Genomic DNA, 26,957 nt, shown 5'->3' on the forward strand with positions numbered 1-26,957 from the left:
TTATATATTAAGATTTAATTTCATAATAAAAAATTTAATTCATCAATAAAATTTTTATTTTTTATTATGTTTATTATTTTGTGAAAATAAAATAAATTTTTAATTTTAGAATTGTAAATTTTGGAATAAAATAAAATTAATTATAATCGATATAAATTTAAAATAATTATTTTTTATATAATATTTGATTTAACAATATTTAATACGAATAATTATTATATAATTTTTTATATAATATATTTAAATTATTAATTTTTAAAAATACGGACGGATTCACCTACTTATATCATAAATTAATCTGAGCAGCAATTTTATCTATCAAGACTTGACAATGCTCTTTTTTTAATGTAGTTAAGATCAGCGAGATACTTTAATATCTAACAGGTTCACTTTTTTCAATATCGATAATTATTAATTGTTAATTTTGTAATTATTAGTTTGATAATTAATTTCAACCTTAATATTTTTAGTATTTTTTGTTTCGATATTGATCTAGGATTCAATAAAAACTGTAAGACAAAAATTGAAAACGTTACGACCAAAATATTCTTTATCTAAATTTTTTTCCGAATTTTATAAAGAAATTTGATATTAGATAATAGATATAATATTCATATTATTTAAAAAAATAAAAAAAGATATATTATTTTATTTAACATAAAAAGGATGTTAAGAAATTTTTCTGAAGGAAATACAAAGTAAAATACATCAGATGCCACATTCTTTTTTGTTTTTTCCTGTATAATAAAATAACTTGAATTGAAAACTCTAGGCATTTCTCCAGATGGCCTAGCTCTGTGATGTGCTCTTCCTCCTCTATATATAACTCCAAGATTTCACCATCTCAGCTTTGACGGGAAATACTGGAGGAAAAAGAAAATATCAATATGAATATGTGGAAGATTAATTTAAATGCAAAGATCAAGTAGGCTTAATTACCTTGTTAATGAGTGAAATGTAGTAAGGCTTCACTTTCTCCACATCAACCAAAGTTTTGCTCTTGCTGTAAAGATCGTACTTGCTACAAAGTATTTTTAAAAAAAATCAACAATTAGATTTTACGAGTTACGAATTAGCTTTTACTTATTAATTAAATTAAATAAAAGGTGAAGTAATTACTTGAAGATATGGAGCCATTTGAGATTCTCCTTATCCTCTTCATTCATCAGGTGTTTGTATGCCCCTCCAGTGTGCAAAGCTGCAAAAATTATTTGGATTTACGTTAATTAGTCTCATATACTATATTAAATAAATATCGTTCATATTCATTAATTAGAGAAAAAAGGTTATTAAATATTATGAATCAATGCTTACGATAAAATGAATGGTATCGGATGACGAACAATCCAGCAGATGGAAGAGTGGTTCCATTCTCCTTTGCCACCTAAACAAGTAATATTTTAATTAGTATAATTGCCCTAAAAGATCAACTATATGGTCTACTTAGATATATGAACTCGATCGATCTCAACAAACACTAGTGGTAATATAGTTTAACGTACCAAGTACATGTAATCGTCGTGGCCCCATGAAATGACGACATTGTCAAGCCCACAACCTTCCTCGTAGATTCCATTTTTAGTATTGTAGGCAGGATTGTTGAAATCGAGATTCTCCTTAAAATACTGCATTTACATTACATTACAAAAACATCAGGCTCGGTTTGTTTGTTTGTTACAACTTACAGATATTTATAAATTGTCCGGAAATTATGTGGCGAATCGACAAAGTGTGATTATGAATTAATGTCAAATAATAAGCTAATTAATTAAGACCTTGTGATGAACATTGGGTTCGTCAAATGCACAACCAAGAGGGAATGTGTCACCGACGACTGCCCATTGAGGAAGCTCTCCGAAACTAGGAAGAAGTAGAACTTTTCCAAGATCTACAAATAAATAAATTAATTCAAGTTTCAATAATTAATTAAAATATTACTTCCATCTCAAAAATAGATACAAATTTTTATATATAATTTGTATTGAAAAATTTGCATCGTACGGAGGAAGTAATATATTTTGAAAAATGACCGATTCGATTTGGTCCATAACCAACCCGATAAGGCCGTCAGATCCTTTTCTTGATTATAGTAATTAGGTTTTTATCTTATCCGTATTTAGTCAAGTTCAACTACAAGACTAAATTAGCTGGGACTCGACTGGAACACGTTCTTTGAACAAAGTCAAATATCGTGACTATACGTCTACTAAATATTTATGTTTAAGTAGTTTAATTCCAGAAGGAAAGACTAATTAATTAAAAGTGATTGACTAAAAGAAAAGAAAATCCGAAATTAGGAAGAATAACGATTAGTATATACCATGAATGAGAGCGGTCAAATGGAGCCAATCCTCATCAGGATAGTCTTTTCGAATGGCTTCAGCAGATTGCAACAAGTGCTGAATCTGAGGCTCATCCAAATCAGGGTCACTTTCGTCAACAACTTCATTCAAAAGCTCACAACATTCCCATATGCTCATCTCAACTCTGTTCAATTTCCCATACTCTTCTCTCATCTTCTTAACCTAAATTTAATTTAATTTATGCACAAAAAAATTAGTTATTATTATTAAAACTGAATATATAGACGACATATATATAGGGTATAAATAAATAGTTTAATTTCGTCTTGCTTACAAAATCATAAGTCTGGTTAATGTGTTGCTTGCGATAGAATTCCTCCACACCCTTTTGCCTTGCACTCTCTGCATTGTAATCCCTACACGAAAAAAATTCATTAATACTATAAGATAAAATCTTTGATGCTAACATCATATGAGATTTCTTGATGAATATATGTGTATATTAACCTGAATGCCTTGCCAAATGCGTTCATCTCCGGAGCAATGAACACATTGTCGGAATCCGATTCCGGCTCCGACTTGGATATGGCATGTGGTACGATGAAGCCGCCGTCTAACACCAATTCATTAGTCTCCTCGACCGATTTCTTATCTTCCACTTGTGATCCTAATAACATTAAATTCAATTAGATAAATTTGTAACAAAGAAAAAACCATTAATTATTCATGTGTAGACATAGTATAGTACCGTATTCGGGTTGTGCAATGAGAATGGTCATCTTCCCTGATTAGAAAAGGAAACTGAATAGAATAGGGGGATGTATGTGGAAGAAACAAAAAAGAAAAGGGATTCAAATAGAAATAAACGCACGGAATTGAGGAAGCAAGGGAACAAAAAACAATGGGGTTTGTGAGAATGTGACTTTAGCCAGATGGTATTTATAGTCATGACATAAGAAGTCCTTCCTTGATATTTGGAAGATCTTGTGTCCTCGTTTGTAACAATCCGAGTCCTTAACTGAAAAATCTATGTTTTCATTATCCGCAAACATCAGCGAAACCCACGCTCCTCCTGTCGCGTGTACTCAACTTACAGCTGTACTAATCCTAATTTTATTTTATTTCGGATTAAATGTACTAATCTTGTTTTAATTACTGCCTTTTCAGGATTTTTCTTTATCCAAAAAGATAACGAATTCAAAGAACCAAATATCTAAAGCCAGGGTGTAATTCTTATCGAAGTCAAAATTTAAACAAATTGGGAATTTTCTTTTATAAAACATTAACGAAATTTTCTTAATATATATCACGTTAGTGGACCGGACTTACGTACACTTCCATACGTACGCTGCTGCATATGTTTTCTTATTTTAAAAAATTATACTGTCGGTCAAACGTACAACTATTTAAAATAAAAAAACGTAGGTATATGTAAATTTTTCCACGTTAATATAGTTGAAATAAAATTAGGCTAGTGACGTGGATGCACGCTCAATTAAGCCCTGGAGTTGGCACTTTAATCCAATATCAAGCTGTTGCGTACATGACTCAGCTTTACGTGGATACACTAATCCCAGCTAAAGTTCGGGTTACCTGACTCAGCATCTAGTCACAATTAACAAGCGCTGATTTTTAGTTTCCGCCGTTTAAATTAAAAATCAAATGGTTCATTTGGGAATGAATTCCCTCTTAGCCGTCCAATGTACAGAAAATACAAACGGTGTAGATTTTTCCACGTCATTAGAATCAACAAAAACGTTTTTTTATTGATTGTAACGTCAAACATTTTAGTTTCTGTTAGTAATAAAAATACAGTATTACTAGTAAACTAGTAGGGTATATATGCAAGTTGCTCTCCTGAGGAGGATGCCAGCGGAGATATTTTGTATGTATCGATGTATTTTAGTCCCCAACTGTTGTTTAATTTTTCCGAGACGTAATTGCTTTATTTGCGCGCCAAATTTGCCTGGTGAATTACGAGGTTGAAAATGAAATGTCGTTTCTTTCAGGTTTTGGTAAAATTTAGAATTTAGAAGAACAACTTTTTATATCATTATGTTTTGAGAGATTCGGTTTATAGGGCAATTAGTTTGGTTTCTCTGTGGTCTTAAACCTATTTAGACATGATTAGGAAAGAAGTACTGGTCGCTTTCTATTGCAATTAGCTTTTTTCCTTTTTCGTCAATTGAAAAAGGTTTGGATATATTCCTTAACCAAAATCTATAGTTTGAATGAAAATGACAAAAACATATGTTGCGTAGATTATCACTCCATCCATTAGCGACACTTCATCAGAGATGGAAGTAGTAAGTATTTGAATATAACTAATTGTAGATCATCAGAATCAAAGGAATGTGAAAACACGAATTACACTTACAATATTAGCATTCTTTCAACGTCTCTCTCTCTATATATAACTGACTAAAGTTTTATCGGACCCAAACCAATCACTAGTTCTAATAAACGTATTTATCAATCCGAAAATCTTTTCGATCGTTCTGAATTCATTATCTGATCAATTCGAACTTTGAATCAACAGGCCGATTAAAATGATTATGTGAATGGATTAAAACAAAAAAACAATCATGTTATTGAGCCATTACACTATAAAATAAAAATTGTATATATCGATGATGGGTCCAAACCGGTCATACGATGTTCTTAATCATCCCAATTAGATCGCGTTTGTTTCTAAATCTGATGTAACTATAACATGACTAAAGTAATATATCATCGGTGGAAAGAATAATTTGTTTTTTCTAAAGTTGTCAAGTAAAAGAAAATTTGAGAAAACACAAAAAAGATAAAATAGACATGTACATTTCTTAGAATAATGTTTTGCTAGTTCAAGTTGCATTGCAAGTTAATGTCGTCGGCATTCAATAGAGTTTTAAATTAAAAATTGTCATAAATAATTCTGAAAATATATATATCGATTGTACGAGATATATATATATTAATAATATTTTTTACGATATATTATAAGTATATGTATGGCAAATTGCATGAAAATTTTGTAATTTAGCAAGTAACGACAGGTCGGTGCCAGGCGTAACCGGGATAGAGCTAGCGGTGACAACTTAACCAGCCGTCATCTTCTACCACCGACGCGTAAGCTCTTTAGTCCAACTCTCTTCTTTTCTTTTTAGAATAAAGCACACTCTCCGACTTTCGAAATTAAGGAAGAAAAAACTTGGTCACATTTATTTCATTGGAAGAAACCAAACAAATTGCTGACGCTCGTTCTCACCTACTCACATTAAACTTCTAATTTTTTTTCTTTTAGTATCGACAAATTCAGTTCGTTCATAAAAACAAAACGACAAATTCAGTTTTATCTCATGTAATATTCAATTGAGTTGTACCATGTTGCCCCTCACTTGTTCCAGATTTACCAGATCATCATGACCATTGGCTACTGTTTAAAATTAATTAGTCAAAATTTAAATTTAAATGAAGATCTAATAATACATACTTTGTTAATGAATGAACAAGGTACTCGCTTTAACTACATTGATCCGTCCGGAAAATCTTTAAAAAATTATAATTTAATTATATATATTTTATAAAAAATTATATAATAATTATTCGTATTAAACATTATTAAATTTATGTCAAATATTATATAAAGATAATTATTTTAATTCTATATAAAATTAAAATTTTATTTTCAAAAATAATAAACATAGCAAAAAGTAAAAGTCACATATCAAGATTTGATTTCATAATAAAATTTATAATTACATCTAATCAATTTAGTTGTTCCTATTACTTGAAAAATATGATTTGTCCGTTTTAATCAAAAATAAAAAATATAGCGGATTTTTATTAGGAATAGTAGTTTAATTAAAAAATTAGAAAAAAATAATATATATTATATTTTGATTAAGAATTTTTTTTAATAATATGTCCGTTTGAATAGGAAAAAATAAAATATGTTATTTTTAATTAGGAATAGAAAAAAAGAATATAATAAAATTTAATTAGAAAAAAATATTAATTGTTTAAAGAAAAGATAGGCCCGTTTTAGTTAAGAATAAGAAAAAAAGCATAACGAATTTTTATTAGGAATAATAGTTTAATAAAAAATTAAAAATAATAATATATATTATAATTTGATTAGAAATAATTTTTTAATAATATGTCCGTTTGAATAGGAAAAAAGAAGACGTGTCTATTTTAATTAGGAATAAAAAAAAAAGAATATAATGAATTTTAATTAGAATAAATTATTTAATAAGAAAATTAGTAAAAAGAATATAGTGAAATATAATTTTATTAGGAATAATTTTTTAAGTAATATATAAGAAATTGATTAGAAATAATATTATTATATCAGGAAAAAATAATTGGTTGGATTTTATTAGGAATTATTATATTTTTATTATATTTTAATTTTTTAATTAAAATAGGAAAAAGAAATATTATTGACTTAAAATTGTAACTTGAAACCTAATTAAACTTAAAGTTCTAAAATATATATGCCAAATTACTATTCGTTAATAAAACGACATGTGTCGAATATTGATTTAACAATAAAATTTATAATTTACAATTAGAACGGATTTAAAATTGGAAAAATATCGCTATTGTATATAATATAAGATGACACTATAATGTGATAAGAGATAAGTAGAAAAGAAACGAACAAGTTTGGCTATTATCACTAATATTTGTTTAAACTTAATAGATCTTAATTAATCGAATTTTACGATCATTCAGAGCGTTTTTTTTAAAAAAAAATTTAACACTCAATGAGTCGGAAAACATCTGAGCGAATAAGTGGTTGCATGAAAACTGAATTTCATTCAGATGTGCGAGACGAAAATCAGGTGACATGGCATTGCAAGTTTTCTTTATAGACTTTCGTTTGTGGGTTCGACTCCCCACATAGTTTTTTTCTTCTTGTTTTTTGTTTTCTGTTCCACTTTAATTCTGATACATCGGAATTCGAACCTTGCACTGTTTATATTACATTCTTTCAAACCATATTTTTTTCATAGTTTTATTAATATATTATTCTCTCTTCATTAAACTTTTTAAATATTTTATTTTTTGAAATTAAACTGAAAATAAATTTACTCTAATGATAATTTTCATAATAAAATATTGGTTAAAATTATTTTAGATATCTACCTTTCACAAATTTTATAAAATATATACTACATATTGAAATTTCATTAAATAAAATATCAACAAATTTGTAAATTACATATTACATTTGTATTTTGAGTATTTAAATTCATGTTTTATTTATTATATTATTGTTTGATCAACAATTTTAATATGAAAAGAAATTGGCTGCTCCTATTTAGGAGCAGCAAAATCATTAATAAAATGATAAGTATAGATCAGATTTTTTCTCAATCATGTTTGTTTATATATATATATATATATATATTTTTCTTTTACACTATTATGATGATTATATATTTTTTTCTTTTTACATATATTTTATGATTCACATACTATATTTTATTTGGAGATTTGTGAATCCTAAAGAGCAAATATCAAAGAAAAAATTAATCAAAAATAAACATGGTCTAACTATTTTTATAATTTTTTTTAATATTACATGTCTTTTTTTTAGTGGTGGACATTTTAGGAGCAGCGAATTTTTTTCTTTTAATATCTCTTTAAAATAAAATGTGTAATTCAGATGTATTCAGATGTTTAAAAATCAAACAGTCTTAATAAATTTATATTCATATTCAGATATAACATTTTAATATTCAAATATATATTCAAATTCAGACATCTTAATCTTAAAAAAAATAAATGGCAAATATCAAAGAAAAAAATTAAAAAATAAACATAACCTAACTATTTTTATAATTGTTTTTTCTTTAATACTACATGTCTTTTTTTTAGTGGTGGACACAACATAATGGGAGCAGCGGATTTTTTTCTTTTAATATCTCTTTAAAATAAAATGTGTAGTTTAGATGTTTAAAAATCAAACAATTTTAATACATTTATATTCATATAACATTTTAATGTTCAAATATACATTCAAATTTAAATATTTTAATCTTAAAAAAAAAAACAAATACAGTCTAAATCAGAAGTAACACAAGTAGCTAGATTTGTGGCGATAAATATGGATTCCCCTACAAATTGTAACATTGGGCCTGCCACAGGTCCATGACCAGGAAAAAAATGTCACACTTCAAGCCTATAAATAAGATAGAGCATTTATCTTTTACTTGCATAAAATAAAAAAAATTAAAAAAAAAACAAAAGAAGAATATATTTTTCTCCAAAAATGACTGTCTTCGTCCTTGGTAACATCGCTAATCTAGCCCAATAGTCAATTTCTTGCTCTAATTAGAACTTCACACATTTATTTTTCTTAGTTAGCAATCATTTATTTGATATGTTTTCACAGAGGCTGGTGTCGAAAATGTTGATCCCAACAAAGAATCAGTTGGTGAATTTAAGCTCGATGAAGAGTTTGCTATCCCTCAGAACAATGCTTTCGGCCGTAACTTCCGGTACTTAAATTTGATTTTCATGCTAATCAATATCTTAATTTATCGATTTTTCGTACGATGAATCCATCTCCTTATTTATAATTTATCGGTTTGAAATGTTAATTTGAACATTTATACATGATGTTGTTGCAGGGACTATGACAAAGATGGCGCAAGGAATGCAATTGTGGAGGATTTCTACAGAAAAAATCACATTTACCAAACTTATGAATTCGTAAATAATTTCATCTCATCTCATCTCAATCATAAGTTGGACATTATAATCTAATTAATACTCTTCCGTCCTCAATTAATTATCGTATTTTCTACACAAAGTATAAAAAAAATTGACAGTTAATTAGGACAGAACTGGTACTAACAATTTTTTTTAAAAAAAAAAATTGCTAAATAAATTAATTAATGCAGGCAAAAAAAGAAAAAAGATGAGTACTTGAAATTTGACAGGGCAGAGATGAGCATATGGGAATGTATTGAATTACTGAATGAATTTGTGGACGAAAGTGATCCTGACCTCGACGAGCCGCAAATCGAACATCTCCTTCAATCTGCTGAAGCCATCAGGAGGGATTATCCTGATCAGGATTGGCTCCATCTCACTGCTCTCATTCATGGTAAAAAAAAAAATCGATTAATCCTAATGTGAAATTATATAAATTACTATTTCCAGCTGTTAATTTTCTTTTCTTTTTTATTATGTTGCAGACTTGGGAAAAGTTTTGTTACACCCTGCATTTGGGGAGCATCCACAGTGGAGTGTTGTTGGTAATTTCACAACAAAAAAGAAAAATGCAGAATTTTAATTTACTGTAATTTTTTATGGTAATTTATAAATTTTATATTTATTTATGGTTTATGTATGTAAAATCCGTCAATTATTTATGTAGGTGACACATTTCCTTTAGGATGTGCATTTGACGAGTCGATAGTGCACCACAAGGCAAAATTCACAAAATACAACATGTCTATTCATACACAACTACTGTATTAATGGTTTTTTTTTTTGCATTTTTACCACAGTATTTCAAAGGAAAATCCAGACTACGATCACCCAGTTTACAGCACAAAGTTGGGAGTCTATACTGAAAATTGTGGGCTTCATAATGTCGTCTTCTCCTCTAGCCATGATGATACATGTACTCCGTAAGTATTCAGCTGTTTTTTTTTCTTTCCAAATACTAAGAAATTATTTCAATTTTTTATATATGATGATACCATTATATAGTCCGATGCTAGTGTCGGAGAGGAAGATCCTCAAAAACGAAAGTAGAATAATTATTCTTGAGGCTTGCACTAAAACGTTCATTTGTCCTCGAATAAAGCAGAAGAAAAAAAAAACTTTGACCACATGTAATTATCTGTGAAAAGTCAATGAATTAAATCAAAGCATAAGATCACCGACTTCAAAACAAGAGATATTAAGAGTGTGTTTTGTGTAAATTTTTTTTTCTTGTATTAAAATAATATTTGTATTTGATATAAATTTTTTTTTATTTAAATTATAAAAATGAGTTTGTATAAAATTGATTATGAAAAATAACTTAATCAAACATAAATTTAATTAAAAATAATTTTTATTATATTTGTCAATATCTTATTATTAAAACATATTTATTTATAAAAAAAAATTACTTAATAAAAAAATCATGCCAAACGGATCCTAATTTTCATCGGTACTTTTACTTTCTTCATATTTATGTAATTATGTATATAACATTGATTAATCATTTGTCAATTAATTTGATGATAGGTTGCGAAAGGAAACAACACAAGTCTTCCTCCAGCTGCACTCTTCATTATCAGGTTCCATTCCTTTTATGGTAAGTACCTTCATGTTTATTACTATTTTCGTCTCAAAATATATGATGTTTTGATTCTTGTAGCATGTGTAATTTATACTTGCCACAAAATTCAAAACATCATGTATTTTGAGACGGAGATAGTAGTATATAAATTAGTGGGAAACTAATTAATAAAAGTTGAAAATGAACTCGTGCTCCATTTTCTCTGAATTCGAACAGCACTGCATCGATCCGGTACGTACACCTTCTTGATGAATGAGGAAGACAAGGAGATGCTGAAATGGCTCAAATGTTTCAAGTAAGATCATATATCTATTTGTCTATAAGATCATATACATGACATTAATGTAATGACGTTTAAACATTTGTTTTGTTATATCCGTGCAGCAAATATGCTCCGTACAGCAAGAGCAAAGTGAAGATCAATGTAGAAGAAGTGAAGCCCTACTATCTCTCCCTTATTGAGAAGGTTATATATATAAATGACACTTATAATTTATTTTTTCATATTATTAATATATTAAGTCTTTTTTTAAATAATTTTGCAGTACTTCCCAGCCAAGCTCAAGTGGTAAAGGAAAATGTCCAAACCAAAATCCTCTGTTTATCACCTAAAAAAGGCTCTCCAGCTAGATTTGGAGTTAAATAAAGTCTAGGGCACTGTATAAGTTTGTTGTAATTGTAACTGAGCAAACTTAAAATGAAAGTGAATAAAATAAATAAAACTCCCTACAGTTCTGATTTTCTTCATAGTACATCCTTTATCTTTCCTGAAGATCATAATTACTCCTGGAGAGTGAAATGTTTATACTTTGTCCCATTTTAAAGCTCACAAGAGCCCAATATAAGGCTCAGATATTCAAACAGACTGTTAATGGGCTTCGGAAAAAAAGAACATGGGCTTAACTCTTTAAAAATACATCATCTAACGTGCATGAGAACAAAAAGGCGCTCCCACAAGTAGAATTAGATGGAACAATTTCTAAAGTTTCGTGATTTTTTTTAAAGGAAAATAAATTCATTATTAAGGTTTATAATGACCGAATCCAGTCATGTAAATTAGTCGATAGTCCCTGAATGCCGGATGAAAGACCTTGTCCTTTAAACTAGATAAAAATCGTAAGTGGATTGAAAAACATATTGGACCATATTAAAACTATTTTTTACAATCTTATATTTTAAGTAAGCAAATATAAATTCTAATTGATCCACTGATAGCTATTCCTCTGAATCAAAATATTTTGTAGATAAGAATTCGAAGTGGCAAAGTCAAAGTGCTCCAAGCCAAGATTGGTTTCTTGTTGAGTCCTCTCACAATAGGCAAGTCTAAAAGGAGTTATAGCTAGTTGAAACCTAGTACGCTTTAGAATTAGAGGGATAATCGAATGCTTAACTAGAAACATAATAATAAAAGAGCACTAAACTTGATAAGAAAACAACATTGGTCTACTAGAAATGGACTATATGTATGGTATACAAATTATGGCAAATAAAAAGTTGACATTTGTTTTTTCTACAATTGGTTATGCCAAAAGGTTTATAATAATTCGCTTGGAGATGTTGATAGAACACCTTCTTCTTCTATTCTATCAATCTAATCTAACTTTTGCTTTCTCATTTCCATGGTCACTCTTAAAGTGGATCTCATTATGGATCACATGGATTTGTTTATTTATTGATTCCTTATCATTACTCTTAGAGATAGGTTAGGATTACGACATCTATTCTTGCTCATATCTACATCAATATCTAATAGTAAAAAAGTTTGAGATCGATCAACAATATCACGGTTCAAGCCCAAATTATTTTTTCTTTGGGCCGGAAATGGAGCTGTCATTTCGGCTCATGGTACTAGTAGATTACAAAAAGAAGAAATAAAGCAACAAAGGTAAAGATAAGATTTTCAATGTTCGTTGATATTGATAGCTTGGACAGTGTAGATTCTGTAAAATCTTTTTTGACCAAGTCTCGCCATGTAAACTTGAAATGTTACTTTCATGGTGTGATTTAATTTCTTCCCTCCCACAGTACAAAGTTGACTTATAATGCACAAAATCGAAGTCAAGACACGATATTATTTATATCATCTTCTCTTGAGTTTTGTGTTATCTTTTTTTATGACAACTAAAATTGACTATTGTGAAGAAAGTAGACTTTAGTTCTTACATCGTGTTAGAAACGTTATGATGAACATGGAAGCGGTCAAGGGCAAAATTAACTCGACTTTCCTAACAAGTGTTATGGTTGATGTGCAATTTTTATCTTCCAACTCCTTTCATTTTAATTCGGTTCGGTTAAATTGAATCAGAATCACAAATCAATTTCTTGATAAACCGGAAACCTATTTCGTAAAACAAGTCACTGTCACATGACAGGTACAATAATGGACGTAATTGGTATACAATACTTGTACTGTATATCCGGTAAAAGAGAACTAACAGCATTCACGCAGCATTCACGCTATTGATCCTAATAATTTTGAGTTTCAATTTCGATCAGATCAATGATAAGAGAGAAAAAAAATTTGAAATTTGTAAAATTTTACTCCATTATAAAATTCCGATAATAAAATCCCAATTTTTATTAAGATATATATATGAAGAATGATTATTGATTTATAAATATATCATATTTTTTTATTAATTGAATAAGGATCGATATTGGAGAAAGAAAACTATCTTTAAAAAGAGAAAAAATTTTCCAATTATTACACCATCATAAACCACTAAATACCAAGACTTGAATCCAATTTTTTTTATTGGGACCAACAGTGTACATGCCTAAATAGAGTAAATACTAACGAAACGACAACGTATGGACCAAAATGTGGACAAGACCAATCCATTCGAAATCCAATCAGACAAGGTTTTCAATTCGGGCCGGTCATTACCCATTTTATATCACCGGGTCAGAACAATATAGAAAAACATTACTACTAGACTAATATAAAATTTGATATATAAAATATGACGCGATAGTGCACATGTTACCATCGGTACGTTTAATGTTACCATCGGTACGTTTATGAAGGGCAAAGGTAATCATTTAGGTTCTGTTTTGAACGTTTTTGAAATTGTTAGTCTCTCCAAACATAAATCGAACTAAATGATCTTTTAAATATTAATTTTTGAACTATTTAGTCTCTCGTTCCTAACGGACGTTAAGTTTTACCGAGCTGTCACTTTCAGCCAATAAGAACTTGACACGTGGACATTACGTTTAAAAAATTGACAGCTAGACTTTCTTATTCCGGTTTAGAATATCTGGTTATAATCGAACCGAATCGACTTCCGAATCAGACCATGGCGGTGTCTTTCTTCTTCATCATGATCTTTATTCATTGAACCGGAATCATCATCTTGAAACGAGAAATGACAATTTGCTTGATCAGAATCAGAAATCGGAAGCGAACATTGAATATCCAATTGATTTTAGGTAAATTCAAAACGAGACTCACCAGATCTCGCGTTCGTTTCAAAGACGCGCTACTGACAGAAGAAGACGACTCGTCAGTACTCGAAGAACTCGCAGCCGGTGGCGGCTGAGTTGTCGAAGCCCACGGCGGCACCACCTGATTCTCTCCTTCCTCCTCCACATCATCGCCGCCATCATCCTCCAAATCTCTTTGCTCTTGTTGTCGGCGACTGTCGACGCACCTATTGCAAACCGACACCGTGTGACCTAACTTTTCACCGGAAGCCGTCCATGTGCTACCAGAAGACTCTTGGAGTGTCTCGCCACCAGAAAATTGGCGGCGTGTACTTTAGCGTCGCACTCCCAGCACAAACTGGAGTCGTCCGATTCACAGTAGGTTTTTGCTGCATATTTACAGAGCTCACACTTGTTCGTATCTGCAAAATTTCGTTATCAGATCTTCTTCTCTCTATAGGTTTTGAGTGAGTCTATTCCTGATGATTGTGTTATGAGAAATCAAAGAAATTTTTTCAAAACCCACTTGTATTAAGGCATCTTCTTCTACCTCTGTGGATATCTCTGTAACTAGTAAACCTCCAAAGGTGAGACCTTTCCTCTATCCTTTTTAGTTATTTCTTTTGTAAAATGGGGCTGCACGATTGTTTACTGTTTATGTTAATTTAGAGATTAACATTTTATGCTCTAGTAGTGTTTCTAGCTGATTTCACCAGGGAAGCTTGAACTTGTTTGTTTCTCAATTACGATAAATGGTGATGTTAGTTTCTGTATTTGAAAAAGAAAACTAAAAGGTCTTCCATTGAGCTTATTGCACTGCCGTATGGAATCATGATCATCACATCTGTTGTGATTGAATTGATATTGCTGTTGAGTCACATTCTTTATGATTAGTCGATCACACTGCATAGCACCACTTTGAATGTGTTTGGTAATTAGATCAGGTTTTGTTTCAGACTAGTAATTGGCAATGGAAATTTAAGGAGAATAGTTTAATTTAATTTGGGAATGTTATGTGGTCGTTTTATATATTGACAGGCTATAATTGTGATTTTCGGAGGCTTTTGGAGGAATAAAAGCTCATCGATTTCGATTTGGCGAGAGACAGGTGGTCGGGATGTACGGAAGTGCCGAGGCGGCGGCGGCGGTGGCTATGGAGGTTTTCAGACCAGCCGTCGATTGCAAAGAGAATTTTAAGTTAATTGCAAAGTGCCTCGTGAAAGCTTTGATTGGGTTCAGCAGAGCGTATGCTGTTTTTGAGTGTTTCGACGGCGACGTTGAGGGTTTAAAGGTTGGTGGGCAATGGTGGCTTGGTCGGGAGTACTGGATTTGCGGCGGAGGAAGGTGTAGAGACGATGACGGCGATCTTGTCGAGAGTATATATAATTTTGGGAAATATCATGGTTCGGTTCAAGTGTAATTGATTTTAATTTTGGTTCAATTAATTGTAATAAAGTTTGTTTGGAAATAAGGTTGTGTTTGTTTTAAGGATAACATAGAAAGTCCAGCTGTTAACTTTTTACACGTAATGTTCACGTGTCAAGTTCTTATTGGCTGAAAGTGACAGTTCGGTAAAACTTAATGTCCTTTAGGGACGAGAGATTAAGTAATTCAAAAATTAATATTTAAAGGACCATTTAATTCGATTTATGTTTAATTCAATTTATGTTTGAAGAGTTGAAAATATGAACAAATGATTACTTTTGCCGTTTATGAAGTTTTGTATGAATAGCATCGTACACAGAGTCGGTACTATTGAGAAAGAATCCTATCGAGGGGAAATGAAAATCACTCGGATCCAAACAAACGAAAAACGAGCAGATCGTGACATGTGTCGATTGCAAGAACGGTGACAGTCATAGAGAGCATGTCATGTCAGTGAGCCTGCAAAAGTAAATGACAAGGACACGGTAGAGCTATCCAAAAGCATCGGCCACGTAGTGGGATTGTTCCGTTCATACGAGATCTTATTCATGAATGGGATTTTTTTTTCTTTTTTTCATCGTACGTCGAGCCATGTTCTTTGTTTTATTGGTGGGACACCCCAAAATGTCCTTAAGTTAAGTCCATGTGTCCTTAATATGTGTACTATTCTTCTCATTTTTAAAGACGCCTTTGTTGACACCCTTCACGTGATTACACCAACCTCCATTATGTTTTTTTGGGGGTATTTAAAACTTTTGGGGCACTTTATTGTATTAGTAATAATTAAATAATTCCTGTGATTAGCTATTCTTGTGCTAACACCGATTTGGTAGCTAAGGATTATATTTCTTCCTCTTTTAGTATTTTAATTCCTCCAACCGTTATCGATCCTCGAACAATATATTTATGAATACGTAAAATATTTATTTATTTAGCCCTTTTTTTTGTCGTTTTAGTGGTCGAAGTTTGAAATATTTATTACGTGGGATACGTAGATTTATTGTGGCCAATTTAGTCCCTTTTAATGAGGAAATTCTTTGCCAAATTTGAAGGATTTGTGGTGATCATTTTTAAAAAAGGACTAAGAAAAAAACAAAAGTGAGAAGACTTGTCGGAGGCTTGGAAGATGATAGTAGAAGATAAGGATAAAAGGGAATTTTATTTTGTACCTAAATAAAATGAACTGGCTAGTGGCAGGCAGGCAAAGTAGTGATACTAAATTCTTTTAAAGTACTTTGGTTTTTGGCTTTGCTTTTCCTTTAAGTTCAAGCTGCCACTGCCACTCTTCAAGTTGACCGCACTTATTTGTATTCAGTTTATGTTAACACGTTGCACCATATCGATCTTGAGCTGATATTTCCAGTACATGACATTAAATTTTTTAATAAACGACATTAAAAAGTAGATCAAATTTGATTAAGATCATTATAATGCTATCATTAAGAAGGTTAATTATATTTCCAGTCGGTCTTTGGTATAATTTTTTCATGGAAAAAGGTTAATTATAATGTATGTGCAACTTTTGAAGCACTAACAAAAATAATGAAAATTTATTAGAGTATTAATAGACGTTGCATGTCCCGACCCAAAACAAACGTATATATAATGTCAGGAGGTTTATGTGTTAGTACATTTTGTTTTTCCTTAAGACTATACGTTAACACCCAATTACGTGCTTGTGTTTGTCGTTTATGGAGTTGGCTTACCATGCTAAGCTGCCCATTAATTGCATATCGTTAAAGGGAGCTAGTCATTATCCAAAAGAAGTGCTTAGCTTAGTTTATGTCGAAAGAACATATAATATAAGTGTTAATCTTATGTCATAGTCGTACTATTTCCACTTGACTTGCATTGCACGTGCTATTGCCGTTTTTAGAGGCATGATTACGTAAGCTAATTGTAGTCAAACAAAAGTCTTGTTCATCATATATAATAAGTTAAAAATGTTCCATTTTATAATTAACATGTCTCGCGCTGAATAATGAAACCCATATTAGTGTAAGCTAAGAATATCTCCACCGACCATCCAAATAACTTTAGGGGTGCAATTTAGGATCAAACATGTAACGAAGTTAAAAATTTGGCACGAGGATATGGCATGTCGAAACTCAATTTTTTTTCTCACCCACTCTCTTTTATTATTTTCATTTTAAAATAAATATAAATTTTTATATATAAATAATATTGAAAAATTTATATCTATTTTAAAATAAAAAAAGTAATAATTTTCTCTTTTCATATTCAACTTCCATTTCATTCTACTTTCTCTTTATTAATATAGGACCATAATCATCTATCTATCGATCAACTTATTTTTCAATTTCAATTTATAAAAAAATCAATCAAATTTGAGTCTTTAAAGTTGGATCATGAATGTAATAATTGAAATAAAATTTATATAAACTCAATTTCTTTTATTTCTAATGTCACCTATATGACATAATTTGACATTCAAAGTTGGATTTTACGGAGAGGATGCTTTAATACGTGTCAATCAAACGGTGCAATCTCAAAATCCATGCTTGTTTAACGATTTCGTAGTTAATTATACTTGGGTGTGAAACAGATGGGCTTAATTAATACTAGTATTATTAGAAGAAGTCCCCGAGTCAGTTGTGGTCTGGTTGGGCCGTCGAATCAATTTTTATGATCAAGTGGAGTCGATATAAAAATAATGTGTAATTTTTATTTTTATTTTTATGCAACAAGTTCAAGTAGAATCGATAAAAAATAATCATTTTTTAATCGGATTAGACCTTGTGCTACTACACCGGTTTGATTTTGGTTCATTGTTTCTTGAATTGATAACAAATTAATTTGATTAATATTTAAAAATAATAATTCCTATAATAAAGTATTCATCTACCAAAATTTATACAAAACTGAAACACCGATTTTAAAAACTTTTAATAACTTAATTAAGATTTTTTTGATAAAAAAAATGAATTTTAAATGAATAAGTTAATTAAGAATTTAAAATGAATTTTCCTTCAGAATTAATTTTTTTAGACTGGACAAATCATACAAAAATAATTTATTTCTCCTTAATGTTTGTTTAAATCTATCTTAAAAATGATTTATTTCTCCACAATTAAAGGTGCGGTGGGTCTTGGGGTGCGCTACTTTTATGCACACAAAAACTAAAAGGTGAACATCAAAGAGTTTTTTCGAAAATGAGGTTTTTGGATTAGAAAAAAAAAGCTTATTTCGAAAATACCATTCCCGAAATTAAAAAAAAAAAATTCATTTCGAAAATATTATTCCCGAAATCACCTAATTAATTATATCTACACCTAATTAATAAATATTCGTTCCGAAAATAATATTTCCCAAAAAATTACAAATATTTATTTTTTTTACTTTACGTTTTTATTTTTTAATACACATTTATAATTTTCAATTGCGCTCTTAGCGACTTTTCATTTCATTAATAATAGTTTTTTAATCGTTCTTAACCTGCGCACTCAGAATTCACCGCCTCAGAAGTACGATACGAGGGGTGTAGCCAAGTGTAAAACTCCAAAGGGATTTGTTAAAGTGACAGCAATACCACAAAGTCGTCCCTCACCCACAAGACACAAAACACGCCACGTAAGCTCTAGAATTCTCTGTAAACACACGCGGCTCTCTCAACTAGTGGCTTCTTAATACAACGCTGTGACTTTGACCTTCCCAACATTTTTTTAACCGCGATGAGGGAGTTTAAAGCTCTAAGATATATATTTAACTTAACCACGGTTAGTTTTTAACCCCAATACCTAGTTAATCCCCCACTCTCCAGTATGAAGCAGTTTATAAGCGACATAAAACCGTGCCGGTGTTCAAGCCAACACAACACACAAAGAAAGAAACACGAAAAAAAGATGATGGTGGGTGAACATCCTAGTCCAAATCCAACGTCCCACGTTCCTCCGTGGTCTATGATCGAAGATCCGTCGGCTGATGTTTATTCTCTTTACTCTCCTTCCGTCAACGCTGACGGCAATGCTAACGATTTCAACAGCTCTAACAAGTATTGTATTCAAGAGGCTTTGGCGGCGTTTCAGCGCTACCTCCCGTCAATCGAACCCGATATGGATTCCGACCCGGACTTCTCGGGTCTGGAGTCGGATTCTGCTATCGACGCCTATTCTTGTGACCATTTTAGGATGTTCGAGTTTAAAGTGAGACGCTGTGCTCGTGGCCGGAGTCATGATTGGACGGAGTGTCCGTATGCTCATCCCGGCGAGAAGGCCCGGAGGCGTGACCCGAGAAAGTACCACTATTCGGGTACTGCATGTCCCGACTATCGTAAAGGAACTTGTCGAAAAGGAGATGCTTGTGAGTTCGCTCATGGAGTATTTGAGTGCTGGCTCCACCCGGCCCGATACAGGACTCAGCCTTGTAAAGACGGGCGGGCTTGTAAGCGTCCGGTCTGTTTCTTTGCTCACACGGCGGAGCAGCTTCGTGTTTTACCTCAACAGAGTGCGAGAAGTGTCAACTCTCCGATTGAATCGTACGACGGATCTCCGATGAGGCAAGCTTTCGAGGCTTCTTGCGCGAAGTCGCTTCCGTTTCTGTCATCTCCGGGTTCTATCTCACCGCCGCACAGTCCCCGAGAAGATTCGCCGCCTATGTCGCCGATGACGGTCCAGTCTCTGAGTCGTTCGCTCGGATCTCACTCCATCAACGACATGGTCGCTTCTCTAAGGAATATGCAACTGAGTAAGGTTAAGAGTTTGCCTTCTTCCTGGAACATGCAGGTGGTTACTCCATCATCTCCAACCGGGTATGGATCTTGCTCATCCGGTTACGGTTCACCAAGAGGCTCCATTCTCCGACCTGGATTCAGTAGCTTGCCTACAACTCCAACTTGGAATCCAACCCGTCCTCATCGATATTCTGAACTCTGGGATAATGTTTGTGAGGAAGAACCTGCCATGGAGAGGGTTGAATCTGGTAGGGATTTGCGTGTGAAGATGTTTGCAAAACTAAGGGAGGAGAATTCATTGGGTCGGGTCGAACCGGGTATGGGTCAGTCTTCAAATACTCCGGATGTTGATTGGATTTCGGAGCTTGTTAACTGAATCAGCTCCTAAAGAATTAACTCTATTCAGGTTGGGTTTAAATTGTGATTACTTTAATGATGATTGTGGGATTTGGCAAAGTAATTAAGTTGCCAACTTTTGATTAAGCATGGATTTTTAAGTTCTTGGGAAACCTTATTGTAAATAGAATCTGAAAGGAGGGAATTGGAATCGTGATTTTGGGACTCGAAGAATGAAGATTCTGTGTGAATATGTGAAGCTAGTAAAAACCTCTTTACCTGATCAAAATTCTCTCTTTGATTTTTTGTTTACTATTATTATTACTACTGCTGCTGCTAAGTATGATTAATCGTAATAATTTCTAAGGATTACTGTATTACTATCTTAATTTTCTGATCTTACTATTATTGTAAATATTTCTATTATGCTTAATGCAATGTAAATATTATTCTATGTCCAATGTTTTCTTTCTCTGTTATTTTTTCCTTCAGGTAACAGTGTTGACTTGTTTCTATATTTTTATGTTCTTCCATTAGATCTTCTGGTTGCTTGTTTGTCGAGAGAGTCGATATGATCAGTGTAATCGGATAAGGTCGATGACTGCCATAAAAATGATGCCATTGAAGAATATTGAAAGTCTTGTCCTATTTTTCCAATTAAGTAATCGACTTTGAAGTGTAATCCAAGAAAAAATCCCCGAACGCATTATGTTTGACCAAGTCTTTAGATTTTGTAAAGAGAATCAAGTTTAAATTATTTACTTAATGGGCCCCCTACTTTTTTATTAGTTCCACTTCACACTTCTATTATATAAGTAGTAAAGTAATAAATTACTAGTAATACTTCATTAAACAATATTACAGAAAGTAGTAGTACTATAACTTTGTTGTTCTTATCTAACCCATATATCACGCAACATCATGACTGTCGATTATTACTACTCTCCACTTCATGGGACCCTTCAATCTCCACCGTTGGTTCTGATGGAAGACACCCTAAATCCGATTCTCGCATTGTACTGCATCGTTTCGTATAGAAAAGGGTTGTAAGATTAAATTCTGGGTGAGATCATTAGAGCATTGATCGTTAGCCGTTGATGTGGAGAAATTTCCTCGCGTGTAATACAAAAGGTAAAAGATTATGAATAACTTTGTAACAGTTAAACTTAAAAAGAATAATGGAAGCAACATTATAGTCTAGATGGTAATCTCTGTCGAGTTAAAAGTAGCACTGTCTAGATGGAGTCAGAAGGAGTTTGGTGATCTGCCTGCTAGTATCGCTAAGCTTCAGACACGTCTGACAAGTCTATTGACGCAAGCCAATTATGCGGAGGATGGGCTTGAGATTCGATCGACGAGGATGGAGCTGAATCGCTTACTAGATCAGGAAGCAATCATGTGGAATCAACGAGCTAAGGTTAGTTGATTTACTGATGGGGATAGGAATACGAAGTATTTTCATTCCTATGCTGTCCATAGGCGGAAAAACAATACTATTGCTGGGATCTTTGATGATAATGGGACATGGCAGAATAAAAGGGAGGATATTGCTCGTATTGTCTTCAAATATTTTGAGAATGCATACCACTCGGAGAGACCGTTGGATGACGATATTAATCGAGTGATTACTTTGGTTTAGCCTACTGTGACCGCAGAAATTAATGAAGAGTTAGGTAAACCTTTCTGTGCTAGTGACGTTTTCGAGGCTCTCAAGCAGATGGGTCCATTTAAATCTCTAGGGCCAGACGGCTTGAATGTGGCGTTTTTCAGAAAATGTGGCCGACAGTGGGTCATTCAGTTACCCAGGCTGTGTTACAGATTCTACATGGGGGTCAAATTCCGGATCATTATAACCATACCAATTGGTTCAAATCCCTAAGGTTAAAGCTCCAAAGGTACCTTCTGATTTTCGTCCCATAAGCCTTTGTAATGTCATTATGAAATTGGTTTCCAAGTGCATAGTGAATAGAATGCGATCGTGGTTACCTGAAATTATTTCCAATAACCAATATGGTTTTATTACTGGGCGTTCCATATTTGATAATGCTACGGTGGCTTTTGAAGTGGTGCACTCTCTGCTACATAAAGGTCCAAGTCGGAAGGGCTTTGTGGCTTTGAAACTTGATGTGAAGAAGGCTTATGACAGATTGGAGTGGTCGTTTGTGGAAGCTTGTTTGATGAAACTGGGTTTTCGGCCTTCATGGGTCAGTCTTATTATGAATTGTGTTCGGACCGTATCATATTCCTTTCTGATTAATGGCAAGCCTTCTGATGTGTTGTTTCCTAAACGTGGGCTCAGGCAGGGGGATCCTTTATCCCCAATTCTATTCGTTCTATATTCTGAAGCATTCACGACCATTATCAATGATAGGACTAGTCGGGGGCTGCTCCAAGGAGCCGCAGTCAGCCGGGGAGGAGCTAGAATTTCTCATCTTCTCTTTGCTGACGACAACCTAGTTTTCTTCCGGTCGACCTTAGCTGATTGTCATCAATTTCTCCAAGTCCTAGAGTGGTATAAGGCAGCAGCTGGGCAAGAGATTAATTTCTCAAAGTCCAGCATTCTCTTTAGTAAGAATGTAAAAGATGATTGCAGAACGGAGCTTAAACAATACTTGGGAGTTTTTACTTCTTTGGAGGCTAACAAGTATTTAGGGCTTCCTATAATGATTGGCAGAAATAAGAATGTCTCCTTTAAATTTTTGAGGGACAGAATGCGAAGGAGTCTTGCAGGCTGGAAGGGGAAGTTTCTGTCAAAGGCGAGACGTGAAGTTCTGATAAAATCTGTTCTGCAAGCTTTGCCTACTTATGTTATGAGCCTCTTCCAGTTGTCGGCTGGGCTATGTCATGCCTTGGAAATGTTCTGTGCTCGTTTTCTCTGAGGCGCAAAGGATGGGAGAAGAAGATTCACTGGATAACGTGGAAAAAGCTATGTGAGAAGAAAGAATCCGGAGGTCTGGGTTTTAGGGAGCTTAAAGCGTATAATCTTGCCTTGATTGCAAAGCAAGGTTGGAGGCTTCTCTCAGAGCCGTAAAGTATGATGACAAGGGTTTTGAAGCAGAAGTATTTCCCGCGGATATCCTTTATTCATGCTGAGCTGGGGAGTAATCCGTCTTCGCTTTAGAGAGGGTTGATTGAAGCTCGGAATATTCTGATAAGTGGTGGTCATTGGCGTATTGGGGATGGCTTGGAAGCTCGAATCTTCTCTGACAAATGGCTTCCTCTCGTGCCAGGTACCAAAATCTCTTTCTCTGATCATCTATTGTGGCCTCAGGCTAAGGTGTCTAGCTTGATAGATCATGTAAATAGCTATTGGAAAGATGATTTGCTGGTTAATAATTTCTCGGAGTCTCAAGTAGCGGCTATTCAGGCAATTCATATTGCGTCCTTGCCTTGTCGGGACCAGTGGATTTGGGATCATAGTGTTAATGGATTTTATAATGTCAAGAGTGGTTACTTTGTTGCTAAACAGTTATTGCATTCTGATCCTATTGCTGCTTTTACTACTTCACCTTTTGGTTATTGGAACTTAATTTGGCAGTTAGATTTGTTACCTAAAATGAGACTTTTTGCTTGGAAATTATGTCAAGGTATAGTGTCAACAAGGGACAATCTGATTGGTCGAGGTGTACAGTCTGTGTCAGACCATTGTGAGGTATGTCTTGATTCTAGTGAATCCATTCTACATCTGTTTCGAGACTATTGTTGGACTAGGCACTTCTGGTCAGGTCTAGGCATAAATGGCATTATTCTATCAAATCACAATGATGCTCGACAATGGTTGCAGTTTGTGTTCTCACTGCTTTTGAAACATGAACTAAAGTTGTTTATTGCAGCAGCATGGTGGATTTGGGGTAACCGGAACGATTGTATATTCCGGGGAAAATGTGCTATTCCAAGTTTGGCGGTGTGTGGTTTTCAACGATGGCTTCTCAGTTTCTCGTCACTGGCTCCGGCTGGCTCATTGCCAAGAACTAGGCTGGTTAGCATGCCAAATCGATGGGAACCTCCTGAACATGGTATATTTAAGATTAACTTTGATGCTGGTTTTGTTATGGGTAGTAGTATAAATCGTTTTGGTACTATTGTGCGTGATCATTATGGCTGTTGTATTGGAGCTTGGTCAGGCAGATTGAGGAGGCAGAGTTCGGTTTTGCAAGCTGAGGCCGTGGCATCTCTCAAAAGTATTGAGCTGGTTAGGAATATGAACCTAGGTGCTGTTATTTTTGAAGGCGATTGTCAGGAGCTTATAAAGGAGTTGAATAGTTCTTCAAAGAGTTTCTCGGTGATTGGCAATATTACTAAAGAGCTTAGACATAAAGCTGATTTTTTTTTCTCTAAAAGTAGTTTTAATTTTGTTAAACGTGACGGTAATAGACCAGCCCACGTTCTTGCTCATTATATTTCCGTTGTTGATTTAGTAACTTTTAGTTGTAATAATCTGCCACATGTTGTGGCTGAACTGGTCCGTTCGAGCTTATTAATTTAATGAAAAAAGCTAAAAAAAGAAAGAAAGAATAACTTTGTTATTATACTTTAATTCTATATCACAAAACGTCTTAATGGAATAGGTAGATATGTAACTTGATTACCCGACACCTTTGGATTCGGTGAATGTGAACCGCTAAAAAGTGATTATCGTGTGCTGATATTTTGTCAAATCCAAAAACTTCACGTCCACGTCATTTTCTTATTAGTAATATATTTAACTTAGTTACCCAAAACAGTGGACTTTGTTAATTAAATGAACGTATGGAACAATTTGTCTTTACTTTAACTTTGTTCAACGGTTTAAACTTAATATGGGCAACACAAATCATAATAGACTAGTACTACTATTAGTTAATTATTATAAAATTTCGATTCTGTCAATATGGGTTTAGATGGGGCTAATTCATGTAATGAGATATCCTAATATGGTCGATTTCAAGGGAATGTCCATAATAACTCCATCAAATCAAAGCCCTTCCATTTCCATAAGCTAGCTAGAGTTGAATCCATTTTGTATTGTCACTAAAACAGAGCTTTATCCATATTGCGGTTTTGGTGGGCCTCATTTAGAGCCCAACAGATCAGATGTGGTTTTAGGAAATGACTATCTTTATGACTTATCCTTCTTTAAGCAGTCTAAACGAATTAAAAATAGATAACTATACATTGACCAAAAAAATGACCAGTCAGTCTGAATGAAATTGGTTAGTAAGTTACATGTACAGTCAAGACTAAGTCAACAATCTTCTGTTTTGCACACATGCTTTCTTATGCCTTAATAAAGCACAGTACAAAACCCCACACACAGACTTGTCTTAAAAACATCTCTCCTTAGTCTCTTTCTCTGTTTCATTTTTCATTTGAAAATAAGTTTATTGCTAAGAAAGTTAAGGGAAATGGGAAGAGCACCTTGTTGTGACAAATCCAAAGTGAAAAGAGGGCCATGGTCTCCTGAAGAAGACACCATCCTCAGAAACTACTTGCTTCAACATGGCACTGCTGGAAATTGGATTGCCTTACCATCCAAAGCAGGTCTGTCTACAATTTCCATTTCATTATAAAAGTTGAATATTTTCCTTATTTTGGGTTTTATATATTTTTATTTATAATATAGGATTGAAGAGGTGTGGGAAGAGTTGTCGTTTAAGGTGGCTGAATTATCTCCGGCCAGACATCAAGCATGGAGGATTCACTCAAGAGGAAGATAACATCATTTTCACACTCTTCAATACCATTGGAAGTAGGCAAGTCATACATACATAATCATAATCAAGTTTTAATTGCAATTACATTTTGATATCATAATTCCAATAATCATTTTTCATATTTGTTTTTGTTGTTCATTGCTTGTTTTCAGGTGGTCTGTTATAGCATCTCAAATGCCAGGAAGAACTGACAATGACATAAAGAATTACTGGAACACCAAGTTAAAGAAAAAATTACAAGCAAGGTCCAACAATATTATTATCAATACTTCATCATCCGTTAATTATGATTATGATGGTGCAACTAATTATAATCCTCCTGCTTTCGTCTCGAACAACTCTTCATCATCGTCGTCGACATTGCCTTGTCTGGTCGACATATGTAGTCTTCACTATGATCAGCAAAACAATGATATTACTCTGCTTCCGCCACTCCCATCTCCAGAATCAATGGAAGCTTTAGATAACAATGAAGCTTCATACTACGCCAATATGAATGTGTCTGGAATCAATATTCGTGAGGAAGAGATTCTACTGGATTTTGGTTCCGATTCAAGTTATCTTGAGCTCTTAAGTGGATTCTAGCAATATAATTCTCCAAATTAGAAGCCTAGCAGTATAATTAACTAGTGCTTACTCTTTTTACTCCCCCTTGAAATGAAATCTAGTTACTTCACAAAAAAAAAAAGAAAAAAGGAATTGATAAACAAATATATATGACTCAAGCTCAATGGCTACATTACATCCAAGGCTATATTAAGTTACCAAAAAAATTGTATGGAATTGAA

General features: G+C 33.0%; 3 protein-coding genes and 1 pseudogene across 5 annotated transcripts; 3 read left to right on the forward strand and 1 right to left on the reverse strand.

Annotated features, from left to right (window-relative positions):
• Positions 1-836: 836 nt before the first annotated feature.
• Positions 837-3,082, reverse strand: LOC139883473 (inositol oxygenase 2-like). 3 transcript variants are annotated; one of them, XM_071867649.1, is made up of 11 exons: positions 3,057-3,082; positions 2,894-2,978; positions 2,811-2,836; positions 2,638-2,719; positions 2,321-2,525; positions 1,776-1,888; positions 1,503-1,625; positions 1,315-1,384; positions 1,120-1,198; positions 940-1,021; positions 837-863 (listed from the first exon to the last, which is right to left on the reverse strand). In XM_071867649.1, the coding sequence occupies exons 1-11, from the start codon at positions 3,080-3,082 to the stop codon at positions 837-839; spliced, it is 918 nt and encodes a 305-aa protein (XP_071723750.1). The 3 variants fall into 3 exon arrangements, with proteins under 3 accessions (XP_071723750.1, XP_071723751.1, XP_071723749.1); XM_071867650.1 differs by having other exon boundaries at positions 2,811-2,875; positions 2,945-2,970; positions 3,052-3,082; XM_071867648.1 differs by having other exon boundaries at positions 2,811-2,970; positions 3,052-3,082.
• Positions 3,083-7,057: 3,975 nt separating this feature from the next.
• Positions 7,058-11,171, forward strand: LOC139883475 (inositol oxygenase 1-like; annotated as a pseudogene).
• An 8,142-nt stretch (positions 11,172-19,313) lies between these two features.
• Positions 19,314-20,516, forward strand: LOC139883481 (zinc finger CCCH domain-containing protein 20-like). The gene has a single exon (XM_071867656.1). It carries the CDS (start codon positions 19,314-19,316, stop codon positions 20,514-20,516), a length of 1,203 nt encoding a protein of 400 aa, XP_071723757.1.
• Positions 20,517-25,860: 5,344 nt separating this feature from the next.
• Positions 25,861-26,754, forward strand: LOC139883476 (transcription factor MYB36-like). Its single transcript, XM_071867652.1, has 3 exons — positions 25,861-25,996; positions 26,079-26,208; positions 26,322-26,754. The coding sequence occupies exons 1-3, from the start codon at positions 25,861-25,863 to the stop codon at positions 26,752-26,754; spliced, it is 699 nt and encodes a 232-aa protein (XP_071723753.1).
• Positions 26,755-26,957: the final 203 nt, after the last annotated feature.

Source organism: Rutidosis leptorrhynchoides, unplaced genomic scaffold (genome assembly GCF_046630445.1).
Source record: "Rutidosis leptorrhynchoides isolate AG116_Rl617_1_P2 unplaced genomic scaffold, CSIRO_AGI_Rlap_v1 contig407, whole genome shotgun sequence".
Classification (NCBI taxonomy): domain Eukaryota; kingdom Viridiplantae; phylum Streptophyta; class Magnoliopsida; order Asterales; family Asteraceae; genus Rutidosis; species Rutidosis leptorrhynchoides.